At 30.4% G+C, this 15,177-nt stretch overlaps 1 protein-coding gene across 2 annotated transcripts in view; it reads left to right on the top strand.

Annotated features, from left to right (window-relative positions):
- The window catches only part of LOC126734962 (phosphofurin acidic cluster sorting protein 1), a 49,484-nt gene that overhangs the window by 529 nt on the left and 33,778 nt on the right, over positions 1-15,177 (top strand). For both annotated transcript variants that reach the window (XR_007660229.1, XM_050438827.1), the window contains exons 2-5: positions 10-313; positions 9,187-9,344; positions 9,400-9,551; positions 9,637-9,842. Coding sequence is in view for 1 of the 2 variants with exons in the window: in XM_050438827.1 (XP_050294784.1) it covers positions 10-313; positions 9,187-9,344; positions 9,400-9,551; positions 9,637-9,842 (820 nt within the window). In the remaining variant the exon portion in view is untranslated. The remainder of the gene's footprint in view (positions 1-9; positions 314-9,186; positions 9,345-9,399; positions 9,552-9,636; positions 9,843-15,177) is intronic.

Genomic DNA, 15,177 nt, shown 5'->3' with positions numbered 1-15,177 from the left:
TCCTTATAGGCTCTGCACTTTAACTTTCACCAGACTTCACATCCTGAGACCTCTCGGTTCAGATTTAGCCAGTGTGTCTATAGCTGTTAAAATGCAGTCAAGTAAACGCACATTGAGGTCACAGGAACTGTTGGTGCCCCCTAATGGTTTACTCGATACACCCCTTGATATCACTTTTAGTGTGCAATATCCTCATTTTCTTAAGAGGGAAGGTAATAAATTGCATATTTTGCTGCAGAGGAGGAAGAGGTACAAGAATCGAACTATGCTTGGGTTTAAGACTTTGGCTGAAGGTGTTATTAGGATGGATCAGGTATGTAGGAAAAAAGTGATTTATTAGATAAAATATTGATATTCTATATTATTGCCATTAGGATAAAAAATTAATAAAATAAAGAGCAATGGTCGCAGTTGGTTTTTGTTGGAAAAAGCTGTTTCTCCCTATTAAAAATGACTTCAACAAATTAAAAGTTTTCCTGAAAAACCTAACTGTACCATTTTATTTGGAAGAATACAGTGAATGACCTTGTTGAATGTTTGCTTAGAATTAATACAATGTAATGCAGAAATGTAAATTAGTGTATTTATTTGTTATAGTATCAACAGCATTTATGCTAATTAGAGATAATAAAACATTGTACCATATTGTACATTAAAAACAATATAAAAGTACAGTAAGAATATGCATTATTTACACTTATAAGTAATAAACTTTTTAAAATATAAGTTTTTTAGAAACTTTTGTATATACTCCATACAGCTAACCCAAGAATCACCATATTCTAGTTTTGGCAAAACAAGGCTTTCAAACAATTTCACACATATACTTTGGTCATAATTCTTTGTGGTTGTAATAACATACCCCAAGACCCTACATGCTTCTTTTAGATAAAACTAGACCTAAAAATTGGAAATTTTATTTATCTGTTGCAGGTCATAAACATTTAAAACATTTTTATCCTAATCCATAAAGCTATTCATGACTTTGTAGAGGAAATGTAAATTGATCTACCCTGTCCTGCATTCTGAAAGAAAAGCACTAAGGAAATGATATATAGAGGAAATAAGTAAGTAGTGCAAAAATAAGGGTTAACTCAAAACAGTATTCCAAACTTTGATAATGCATCACACTCAGCCTGCAACATTATAAACTATAGTAGAAACAAACTGTCATCTAATGTCAAAATTGACCCTAAGGAATTTAATTTTTATCTCCTTTACCTTTGCCGCTAACCCCCTTTAACAAGTATCTGAATAAGCCAAATCTTAAAAATAACTCCTTTTTGTGTTCAGAGGTGAGCTTCCATTATGTAGTTGTTCAACTCTAGTATTAATGAAACAGCCTACCCAAATTTTTTTAAGATCAGCAAGACTGTTACAATCAATAAAAGTGGTCATAAACTTTGTGTCACTCAACTATAGACAAATTTCCCTGATCTCGGTAGTCTTAAAACTGCTTTTTTAAAAAGCAACTTTATGCATACTTTGAAAGCAAGTCAATTTTTATTGCTGAACAATTTGTATTCCGGTATAAGCTAACGAGTATAAAACCATATTGTGCAGTGATTTAAACAGTATTAACTTAAAATGTTTTAATCATAATTCCATAAAAATATTTCAACTAAATATCTGTAGTGCTGTTAAAAATCTTGATAATTTATTGCTCTTATTGTCACAGATTGAGGTAAATTTTGATATCATAGTATTGACAGAAACTTTTCAGATATTGAACACAGATATTTTAAATATTTCAGGATATGATTTGCTTTACAATCATGGCAATATTAATAAAAATGATGGTGTTCTTGTATACATTAGTCAAAAGTTCAGTTATAAATATGAAATAAAAAAATTGTCAAATATAAATTTTATTGATATTGATCTAACTCAACAAAAAAATGAATCTTTTAAAATTACTGCTATATACAGACCACCGTCCACAGATGCTGACGTTTTTTAATGCAGACTTGCTTCATTATTTATCTGAGTTGCCTAGGTTGGATGTTCACGTTATTTGTGGGGATATTAATATTAATATCCTAAAGGAAAAACATTTTGTTTCGTACGTAAATAATGTTTGCACTTGGGAGAGAAATTTACAGAAATCCTGTCTAGACCACTACTTTGTTAAATCCGGAAATTCTGAAAATATTAAAGCTTATTTGTTAAATTACAAGATAAAAACGGATCATTATCCAACTATCATTGAAATAGGAGATCAGAACAATTTATGTAGAAATTGTCCAAATAAAATCATTAAAGAATACATTAATTATGGAAAATTGATACAAGACTCCTTTTTAATAGACTGGAATTATTATAATTATTATAATTTTACTCTTGTCAGGACTTAGATGAAATGACGAACATTTTTATAAATAACATAACAAAAATCATGCAAAAAAATACAAAAAACGTTAAAATAAACAAAAAAAAAATTCCAAGGAAGGGTTGGATTAGTCCAAGCCTACTAAATGCTATTAATAGTAAAAATGTACTACATCAAGAATTAAAAAAATCTCCTAATAATTTAACTCTAAAACAAAATTACAACATGTGTAAAAGAAGTCCTGCAAAATCCATCGCCGCCTCAAAAAAACAATATTTTGAAAAATTACTAAGTAACCAACAAAACACCAAATGCCTATGGGATTCAGTCAATAAAATTTGTAACAAAAACCAAAAAAATCAGGAAATTGAAAAAATAAAATCAAAAAATAAAATTATATCTGATAAAAAAAAATAGCCGACGTATTTAATAAACACTATTGCTCAGTAGGGAAAAACTATGCCAAAAAAATTAAAAAACCTAAAAATTTTATTGACAACGAACCTGAAATAGCAAACAATATGTTTCTTAATTTTGTTACTGAACAAGAAATATTAAAGATTATAAAAAAATTAAAGACAAAAAAATCCCCCGGTTTTGATGGTATACGTACTGAAATCTTAAAATTAATAGACAGTCAAATCTTATACCCATTAGCATTTTTAATAAATAAATGTATAAAAAAGGGATATTTTCCAAAACCATTAAAAATAGGTATTATTTCTCCTTTGCTAAAATCTGGAAGTAGACTGGATATTATAAATTACAGACCAATTTCGCTGTTAACAAACATAGCAAAAATTTTTGAAAAAGTGCTAAAAAGTAGAATCATGAAATTCTTAAAAAAATACAAATTGATATCCGAGAATCAGTATGGGTTCATGGAGGGTAGATCGACGGAAAATGCAATTGCTGGGCTCACATCACAAATATATAAAAATCTTGATGGAAGCAGCCCGACTGTATCTGGCCAAGGCGTTCGATACAGTTTCGCACTCCTTGCTCTTAGAAAAAATCAAAAGATATGGCCTTAGACGAAAAATATTTGATATCATAAAGAGCTACTTATGTGATAGAATACAATATACAAAAATCGGTGGAGTAATGAGTGAGGCTGGGTCGATAACCTGTGGCGTTCCTCAGGGGACTGTTTTGGGACCCCTACTGTTTGTTTTGTATATAAATGGCTTACTTAAACTGAACATCAATGGTAAAACTATATCATTTGCTGATGATACTGCTATTTTGTTTAAGGAAGAAACATGGGAGGAATTAAAAATTCAAGCAGAAAGGGATTTTTCGCTAGTTAAAAAATGGTTTGATTTTAACTTATTAACTGTAAATCTTGAAAAAACCAAATGCATATTATTCTCTCCCAATGATAAAACAATAAACTGTCAAGGCATAATAGTGGATAATCAAGCAATACCTGCGACAAAGACTATAAAATATTTGGGAATTATTATAGACAACAACCTCTGATATGACCATCACATCAAATATGTTGTTCAAAAGATTAGATGTGTCATGCCAAAATTAAACTATTTGAAAGACTTCCTGTCAACGAATCAATTAAAAACTATATTTTTCATTAGTGCAGTCACATTTGATCTATGAAATAATTGGTTGGGGAGGAGTGCTAAACTCACATGTTACAGGTTTAGAAATAACTCAAAAATGGGCACTTAAACTTGTATTTAACAAAAGTAGGTTTTTTCCATCGGATACATTATATGGCATAAGTGGTGTCATGGATATTAGACAGCTTTTCTGTTATAGAATGCTCTTAAGATCGTTTAAGAAACCTCAAGAAAGTTTAGTTTCCAACGAAACAAACGATAATTTAAGGTCTTCAAATAAAGTTATTATTCCAAAATGCAAAAAAATGTGTGGACAGAGAAGCTGGCTATACCTAACTCCAAGACTATATAATAAAATCCCTGATGATCTTGAATGTTGTGAAAGTTTTATTAGTTTTAAAAGAAAAGTGTCAGACTGGTTACTGAGGGTACTATCGCGAGAGGATTTAAACAGTTTTGTGAACCAAAAAGAAAACAAATATTAAATTATATACCCAAAGACTTATATTGAAGTGAAAAAGTGTAAGAAAGGGTCACACAAAAAGCAAAATGATTTTTGCTTTTTCGACAATACTTATGAACGTTTATTACGGTAAATTTATGGTAAAATATGTATTAATATCGAGATTAATATTGAATTAAAATTGTATTTTACATTTGTTTAATAAACGTCCTATATATTACTTAAGAGGGAAAGAAATAAGATATCCTTTGGAATATTTCATAAGGTAGATCAACTACAGGACCTCAGAGAAGGTTTTGTCATTATGTAGTCAGAGGTTTTAAGAAAAAAACTTTTGTGTGTATCTCATTACATCCTAAATAAAAAGGTCTCTTCAAATTGAATAAAAAAAAGTATTTACTTCCCAAAAAGTACCTACAAATTATAGTACAGTTCTGAAGCACAATGGATCAAAGTCTGTGTGTGCACCTTGAGTTAAAAATTCTCGCCTACAAATTATCTTGTTTTTTAGAACATATTTGTTCTAGTGACAAAATTTGTAATGTTAAGCCTACCATAATCATTTTAAGCAATAATTGTCCAAATAATTACCTACCTAATAAATTTACATTGAATACACTATTGAAACATGTTATTTGGTTGCAAGTAGAATCCAAATTGTTCATTAACCAAAGATCTATTTTATTTTGTGCAGTTTTTATTTTATATGGAAGTATGTTTACTACTTTAGGTAGTATAAAAGACATATTTTTTGAGTAGATGATACAAATAGTACAGTTGGAGCATACCATACACCATAAACATAACATTCTAGATTTTTGTTCCATAATAATGAGTGTAGGTGTGGTAAACATTGATAATCCTTAACCACTTCTGGACATATCTTTTTAGAGAAATTGCTCTAACAATCTAAATCTTCGAAATGCATGTGGCACAGTACACTACAGTTTACATAATTTTCAGCCTTCTGTGTGAAAAGTTTAAAGGAGTGTTTAATAACTGTTAAAAGTGTTTTCTTAGGTTGCTAAAGTGGTTATAGTTTGTCTTGCTTTGATTTGTTTGTTTCTGTTAGAGTATTTAAAGCATTTCGTATATTCTCACAGTGGTTTTCCTTAAGAATTTAATTTATTGAAAAAATATATTACATAAAAAATACAAAGAGACCAATAGCAAGGCAAACTATCATTACTTTAGCGATATACCAACTTTAGTAGCTAGTAGTGTAGGGATAAAAGAGGTGGCGGAATGTCAAAACTAACATGAAAATAAGAGAAATAGACAGATCGTCAAAGGATCAAATTGTATACTGGTGATGTGTTAATATAGATGAACAAAATCTGAAAGTAAATGCAACATATAAACCATCATCTTATAACAATATAACATTAAAATTTATGCTTAAATACCCATATTATGGTAGGAGATACTAATATTAACTTGTTTCATTATAATTCTAAACCACTAACAAACTATAAAAGTGATCTAGCCCTACATCTTAAAATCTGCAATATTATGTCAGAGAATCATCCAATAAGAGAAATGTCTATAAATATTCTATCATTTAAAATTAGTCACTTGAAAGTAAGGAATAAAGTAAAGGAATATAAATCAAAAAAATACTTTAATCTGAATTCAATTAATTATAAAGAATTTGTTACCCAGTTCATGAAACAACTCAAGCTTATAAAAATGACTTATAACGTTAATAAATGAAACAAGGAATAACGGTATAATTAATAAAGCTTTGTGTTATAAAATGTAATTAGATTACAAGATTAGGCTTATATTAGGAAAATAAAAAACCCATATAATTAAAAGTACGACACAGAATTCAAACAATATAAAAATCAAGTAAATAACTTAATAAAATGTGCGGAAAACTTATACCTCAGGAAAAAATGGGAATCTGCGGATACTAGTACTAAAAAACAGTGGAAATTCATAAATAATTTTTTTGGTAAACAAGCAGAGACAATATGAATGAAAACAAATGATTAAATACAGGGTCCGGCAAAATGATCTCCCACATTTTGATTTTTAATAAAAACGCCAATGTAGTAAATGCTATTTATATTTTATTTTTATTAACTAAAAATATATGGTATGCCATTTTGTTTTTATTAAATTTTGAAAATTACAGAGTTGAGTCCAAGTTCTTTTGACATGAAGACATTCGAAGCTGATTTCTGAAAGTTTCCATTACTCGAGCAGTAATTTGAAGCGATATTCCTGTAATTTCTTGGCGTATTGCTGCTTTCAATTCGTCAATGGTTCAGGGATGATGTTGAAAAACCTTGTCTTTATTTCAGATAGCCCCAAAGGAAAAAGTCGCATGGGGTAAGATCGGGTGAACCCGCAGGCCACCCAACGTGTCCACATAACGAGATTACGCGTCCTGGAAACATTTCCCTTAACAGGTCCATTGTCCTTCTTGCCGTATGAGCTGTAGCCCCACCCTGTTGAAACCACACATCCGGATGTTCAAGTTTCCTAAGTTTTGGTTCCAAAAAATTACGTAGCATGTCAACATATCGATCAGCTGTTACGGTAACCGTTACCCCTCCTTCTTAAAAAAACAGGGACCCCAAACACCAAAAGAACCAACAGCACACCAAACGGTAACACGTTGGCTGTGAAGTGGCCTTTCATGGAGCTGCCGCGGATTTTCTGGTGCCCAGGTAGCGAAAATTCTGCTTGTTCACACAGCCAGACAAATGGAAATGAGCCTCGTCACTCGTTATTAAAAGCGCATTTTGCGGGACGTTTTGAAGAATATCATTTGAACATTCTCGGCGATTTTCCCAGTCTCGTTCACTCAGTTCTTGCACGATCATCATTTTGTATGGGTAGAACTTCAGATCAGTGTGCAAAAGTCTTCTCACAGAACGATCTGACAAAGGCAAAGCAGAGGCATGTTTAACAGCTGAACGTCTAGGAGATCGTTCAACTGCTTCTCTTACAGCTGCAATGTTTTCAGGTGTCCGAACACTTCTGGGTCTACAAAATAAGTCACTTAACCATACATACAACTTTTATAGAGATCCCTTGTGATGGATTCACATTTAATTTAGAATAATCGAATAAAAAGGAAATAAATATAATTATAATGTAAATAATTATAATTAGTTAATCTTACAGAATTTAAAATAGAACCAATTGCAACACTGGTAAATCAGGTATTACATTAGCAATGGCTATTTTTCCAAAAGAACTTAAATGTCACAATTACAATCCTGAACAATTATTATAGAACATCTGTAGTAAGTGTGCTTTCTAGAATTTTTGAAAACCTGATAAAAGAATGACAAAATTTATGTTAAATAGCGCATTATTTGATAAATTCCAGTATAGTGTTATTAGAAAAAAGTAGTACCTTGAGGGCAACCTTCGGTTTTGTAAATTTTATAACAAAAGCCTTAGATCTAAAGAAAATTATAGTACTAGTTTCAATCAATCTCCGTAAAGTATTTGTTGTTTGTCCTGAACTTATCTATAAGCAACCTCAAGGTCCAATATTATAGTTTGCGGATGACTGATATTATTTTTGGTATATTTAGGAGAAACTGAGGGGATTTGGAGAAATTAATCAATGAGGACCTTGCTAGATAACTTAAAAATAAACCTCGGTAAAATTAAGTTTAACAAAAGAATTAACTAATCAATAATATGTTGATTTAAAAATTAATAACATCCAATTGGAAAAAAACACGCTTATTAGGACAAAATAAATTTCTAAAAATCTTATTTAATTATGATTATCTCATATCTAAAAAAATGTATATCAGGAATTAAATGTACCAAAGGTATAAACTGTATTACTCGAAGCAGCTTAAATGGTGTAAACTTATTTAAAATTCTTTAAACTTAATATCAAATACAAATTGACAAGCAGTTAATAAAACTCATAATCAAAGTACAAGATAGTGCACCAAGCAAAACCAACATAAGTCTAAACAATCCTATACAGCTTGCATCTAAAAAATGTAATAACCTGAGTGATGACGTTAGATTCTTCAGTTCCTACGCACTTTTCCTTAGGAAATGATATAAGATATACCTAAATATTTATGAAAAAAAATCCAATGCTATATCTTTATTATTGTATTAATTAAGTACAACTTTCCTACAGTCAATGTCAACACTGTAGAAATAGGATTCTATAAATGCGAAGAAATAGAATAAAAAAATAGCAGAATATTCTCTTCTTATATGACATTATTGTCAAGTGTTTTTTATGGTGTGTCAGAATTTTTAACTTGTTTATTTATTTATTTATTTATTTACCAAACACTGTCTAACAGAAAATTCCTAATAATAACATATGCTTAGCAGATCAAGAAGTAATGATACAAAACAGATACACTTGACAAAAAAAATTATATACTTTAAGTAGCTTAAGTTAACAGTTTGTAAAAATTGAAATGACTCAAGAACAACCCTCAACGTAATCCCAAACTCACACGTGTATATTCTACCAATTTTGAAGCATATATATATTTCTTTTACATTCTTTTATTGACCTGATTATGAAACCAAGGAAAATTTAAGAACTTCATCAATATGTTTGTTAAATGTGAGTTTATTGTCAATTATGAGCCTTAGATCCCTCATTTCAGTTCTGATGTTGTTTTAAATTCTAATAATAATTTTATTGTTTTTTTTTTTACTTTTATACCTATTGTGTGTTAAATAAATTAATAAAGTCTTATGTGCAATTAGTTATATGCCAATACATATCCTCTATTGACCATTGTAAAAACTATGTTATTGTACGATAACATATTCATTTAATTTAATTTACACACTTTTTACAGGTACTACAGAGACCTCTGGACATCGAGCTCGACTTAACCACAGAGGGAGGCGGTAAAGACAAAGTCTCTGGACTGGTGGCTCGTCTATACATTCTTCAGGTAAGCTCTAACCCGGTTGATCAACAAGAGCACAAACCTGATAGAGAACACGATTTCAGGTGAGTACTACTCATATAAATCAATACTTTTGCTTTAATTAAAAAACGCTTATAGTGACGAAGACGATGACATATCGTCGGGAGAAGAAGAAGTGGGCGATCTGTCGGATTGCGAGCCGATTCGCACGAAAATGCCGCACACTCGTCATAATTTAAAACAGAGATTCGTCGCGTTACTAAAGAGGTTTAAAGTGCCAGATGCAGAAGGTACTTTGAATGTGTCTTGTTCCTGAAAAATTATCCTAAATCAGTTAATTTTCGTGAAGAATTGTGTCTATTATCGATTTTTCAGGTGGTCGCGGTCCGGATCTGGATAATCCGAGCGATATCCAGGCGTTGTTTCACGAGTTGGAGTCGTTGAGCTGCGACGAGGATTCCGGCGCGGAACAAGACACCATGTCTATATCGAGCACTCCGAAACCGAGTTTACGTCCATTTTTTAGTAGCAGTAGAAGTTTGTTGGAGTCAAATGCTGTTCCTTATATTGAGGCTGAACCGGTACGTTAAATAATCATTTATTGTTGCGGCAGAACAACTATTTAACAATGCTAGAATAAAATTAATATATGGGTAAGTATAAAATAACATGCGTTCTGTTTAAAAAGTATCTATAGCATATTAAAAGTCCTAATACAATGTTAAAAATAAAGCAATAGAATAAACGTACAAGATAAGCTAAAAGAAACCCATAGAACAAATATTTAAGTTCATTGCATTCTCATTAAAAAAAAAAGTGAAGTAGTGGAAATTCTAATTCTAATTCTAACTCGAAAAATTCATCCATTATCCCAAAGATGCTGATCATACACTTTTATAAAAGGTAAACACACAAAATCTACAGCATCACAAATACATTTATTAAAACGACAAAGGTTACATGTTTCGCTCGACTAGAGCATTATCAGACTATAACATACACAAAACACCTAACATATAAATAAACAAAGCTTACAAAAATTCTAATCTTATTTCATTACGAAAAACCATAAACTTTAAAATTTGTTTTTTTGCACCAAGTAGTTGAATTAAGTTTTAGCAAGCGTTTATTGGAAAATAAAATGTTTCTGTTTAGAAAAAAATATGAAAAAGTATGGATCATCCTTATATTCCCTCCTTAGTCTAAGAATACATAAAGAATGGGTAAGAATTGACGTTTTTTATATGTAATCATACAAAGTGTACAAGAAAAACATAATTCCCAGAAGATCTAGATACTAATTGAGAAATGAAATGGTGATATTTATATCGACCATATTTTAAAACATATACTAATGTTTTATAACATGACTGCCTGCCCTAACATAAACGTTACTATAAACAATTATTTTACTGTATTTTAAAATATTTTATAAACTGCATACTTTAACTATTTTCCCGAAAAACAAAATATCGTCAGATAAGGATAACATAACGAGCTGCTTTAATGAGTCTCAGAGAGCCAAGAGGGAACATCCTGTTTATATCCTACCAATTTTGGTTTAGGATTGATTGAAGGAAGTAGGGATGCGCCGAAGCGTAATTTTTTCGATTCGGCTGAATACCGAATCTGTTTAAATTTTGCAAAGATTCGGCCGAACTTTCGGCCGAATTGTTATTAAAGCTATTGAGCGAACATTAAATTTGTTAAGCAAGAGGGAAAAATAAAAAAAAATTATGTCATTATAAACATGACTTTTAAACATTTATTAACAAAAACATCACATTAAAAACCCAAATATAGGAAATGTTATTTCGATATATTTATAACAAACAAAAAAATAACTCTCATAAAAGCTAAAAAACATAGTCCGAAAAAAAAAGAAAAAAAAAAAACAAAAACGAACTGAAAACATGAAAAAGAGCATTATTTTTCAGTACTGGAAATTTACCAGAGGTAAATTATGGTGGATTTCATCATAAATATTACCTGCTTCCGAAAAGGACCTTTCACTATATACACTAGAAGCAGGGGCTGTAAGAAATTTTAAAACTATCTGAAGTAATTTAGGAAAAACTGTTTTTCGGTCTTTCCACCAAGTAGTTGGATTCTCGGTTCTATTAATTAAAGGTAAAGAGAGGTACATTTCAAATTCATCTTTAATGCTATTTTTATTATTTTTATTGGGTGTTTTGGTTGCAGAACTAGCTGCAATTTTGTCAAAACATTGCCATAATTTACTTTGGGATGATTTTCTACTTCTTCACTAGTTTTATCACATAAATTATTTTCTAAATATACTGTTTGTTAAATTTTTGATAATGGGATATCATCATCGTCAGAGTTAGTTGATTCTCATGGTACTGAAAAATAATGCTCATACTCATCTATTATACTATTTATAATTTTCAAGATTATCACTTTGAAAAAATGCTAACTTAAACCTAGGGTCTAATATAGTTGAAATTACAAAGAATTTATTTTTAAATAAAACATCGAATCTCTTTGAAATTTGATCAAAAACGATTTGCTTCATTGTTCCAACCCCAAAAAATTCAGCCTGGTCTTTCATCAAGTATTTTTTCAACATAACAACAGTTGGCAAAACTTCCGATATCAACGCTTCATTCGAACTCATTTTTTTTGTAATCTCTTCGAATGGTTGTAGAAGATTTATTAATGATTCTAATAACACCCACTGGTTTGATGTTAAATTATCCACATTATGATCGTCTGCATAGACAGTTAAAGCTCTCTTTTGCTCATATATTCTTTTGATCATTAAAAAGGTGGAATTCCACGTAGTTGGGACATCTTAAATTAACTTATTACATGGTATATTTAACTCTGTTTGAATTTCTGTTAATGTTGTACATGCGGCAGATGAATGGTTAAAATGTCCCACCATTTTTTTGCAAGTTGCTATTAAATCCAAAACAGATCTTTGAGTGTCTATAGTTTGGGTAATCACTAATTGAAAGGTATGAATAAAACATGACACACTAGGGATTCCAGCATCCTTACAGCCCTTTACAATATTAGCACCATTATCTAGTACCATCAAATGAATTTTGGAAATGTTTATATTCCACATATTTAACATATCAAAGAATACATTTTTTATTGACTCACCAATATGACTTCCAGGAAAATGTTTACAGTTCAACACCACATGATTATACTTAAAACTAATAAAACTCTCATTTGTGTGAGAGCAAGTCCATAGATCAGATGTTAACGATAAAGAGTCTATATTTAATAAACTTTTTTTTATTACTGTCACTAAACGGTCATAAATGTTAGGAACAATATTTTCAGTTAAATATTTTCTGCCGGGTAAGGTATATGGGGGTGCAACTTTGACATCAATCTTTGAAAACCCAAATTAGTTACAATAGAATAAGGTAAATTATCTAAAGCAATCATTTCACCTATTGCATAATGAATAGGTTTTGCACGGTGATCGTCAATTTCCCATTTAGTACGTGACTGTAGAGAATCAGCAATTGTTGGCTGTTTTAACTTTTTGATCGCAGATTTTCCTTGGAACTCCTTATAATCGTCTTTATGTTTTCTTTTTAGGTCGTTAATCATTGGTGTTGTTGTAGCGCTCTTACCAATTCCGCCTCTAGATATCTCACAATTACACTTACTACACCTTGCATACTTATTATTATTTTCAGATATCACATAATAATGTGAATATCGAAAAATGGAGTTATTACTCCATCATCACTACTCCTTTTTTCCATTTTTAAATAAACTGAGCTAATCCTCTTGCACATAAAACAACAGAGAAACGAACCGAATTAAATAAACACGCTCGAAAATGCTGACAGTTCACTTACGAACGACAAGTCTCGACAAGTTTTTACGCGGCTCGCGCCGTATGGTCGCTTCAATTAATAATAATAATAGCAAATAATTGCTTATTGATATTATTAATAATAATATAAATAAGCAATTTTTTGCTTCGGCCGAAACCGAATAGTTAAAAAATCGGCAGAAGCGGACGAATACCGAAGCCGAATCGATGATTCGGCGCATCCCTAGAAGGAAGTACTACATTGGCAATTTTAGATCTTGTGTCCTACATTACAGATTTATTGAACAACTTGCAACATACAGGTGCCTTATTCCATCACTTCAGTTGGCAAACAAAAGAAATAGACAATGTTTAAAGCATAGAGTAATATCATTAATGAAAATATTGAATAATAAAGGAGCTAGATCTCCGCCTTTATTAATTGACAACACTTTAAAGAACAACATTAAAATTTATGAGTAGAAAAAAGAGATTATAGTGCAGTTTATCAAAGGCTTTTGAACAGTGGAATAAAATAACGGTATTTTTAAATTTACTAATGCAAAGTCTGTACTACATTTTTTTTAAACCGCACTCTTAGGGATCGAGAGAAATTATATAAATGGTTAAATAAAACCTTTGCAAACATTTTTGATAAAGCTGGCAAAATACTGATTATCCTTAAATCATTAAAATTAGAGGGGTTAGTTGTTTTTGGTAAAGGCTTCCCTATTCCTTTACTAACTTCCATGACTCTGGAAAGCTTTTTTTTATACAGCAATAATATGAAGAATATATTTATCAATATACAGACTATAGAATTTTAACATAAAAAGAGAAATTTCATCAACACCAGTTCCATTACCTTTATTTCCGTTTAAATATTCATTTACTTCCAGGATATTAGCTAATTGAAATGAAAAGTTTATGGTGTTATTAAAAATATGTCTTATATAAAAATCTAATGAGTTTACTTAAGTTCGGTGGAAGGGAGCTATTTTCTTTATTAGTTGTAATGGTTTAAATACAACTTTTAATTCATGTCTTAAATTTGAAAGCGTTACATTCCATTTTTTGTTTTTATAGAAGCCACTCCTGCTTACTTTTGGTTCCTTTAGATTTTTGTAGAGCGGAGTGTCATTGTCTTATATGAATCTTTAAATTTTCTGTCAACCACGGACCCTTGGGTTTAGTTATTATGATTTCTTTAAGGGTGCATGAATAATTAAAAGATCAAAGATCATTAAATAACTTTATTTTACTATCGATACAATTTTAATATAAAATATTATCCTATGACAAATTTTGCAAATCCTGTAAAAAAACGTTAGAATTAAAGTTTCCAAAGGAACGATACTCAGTTATCATTGGAACAGCATTTTTGTTTAGAAATGTTTACAATACATGATTAAAAATTTGATTATCTGCAATGACACTACTAATTAATTCTAAGTTACTCACATAAATTGCATCAAGCAAAAGGGGAAGCGGTTGAAGAAATAGTACCGAGCAAAAGTTAAGAAACTTTTCTTTTATTTTGAAATTTATTTTATTAAAGTTAACTAACATTTTTTTATCCTATAATACTACACCAAACTAGATAATAAAAATAAAACATAAACAATACAATTCTACTTATTATAAAGCCATATGTAAATTAATTAAAAAAAAAACAGGGAGCAAAAATAGAGAAACACATATTTAAAGAAAATATATAATAGCAACAAATTAATATTTAGTTGCATATCCCTTATTTTTAATAACTGCAAGGCATCTCCTTTTCATAGATCCAATCAGATTCCCTAAGGTCTCCTTGGGTACAGAATGCCATGCAGCTTCAACTGCTTCAACCAACTCGTCTCCATTTTTAAATTTTTCGTGATGTTCCTTACGAATTTTTTTGTCTACTAAATCCGATAGATTCTCTATGGGATTAAGGTCAGGACTCTGAGCTGGCCACTTAACAACAGTTATTTTTTTGTCCTCAAAAATTTTAGCTGTATGCTTCGGATCATTGTCGTGTTGAAACCTCCATTGCAATGGCATGTTTTCCTCAGCATATGGCAACATATTATCAGTTAATATTTCTTAATATTTAAACCGATCCATAA

Source organism: Anthonomus grandis, chromosome 4 (genome assembly GCF_022605725.1).
Source record: "Anthonomus grandis grandis chromosome 4, icAntGran1.3, whole genome shotgun sequence".
NCBI classification, from domain to species: domain Eukaryota; kingdom Metazoa; phylum Arthropoda; class Insecta; order Coleoptera; family Curculionidae; genus Anthonomus; species Anthonomus grandis.
This window is presented reverse-complemented; position numbering and strand designations above follow the sequence as displayed.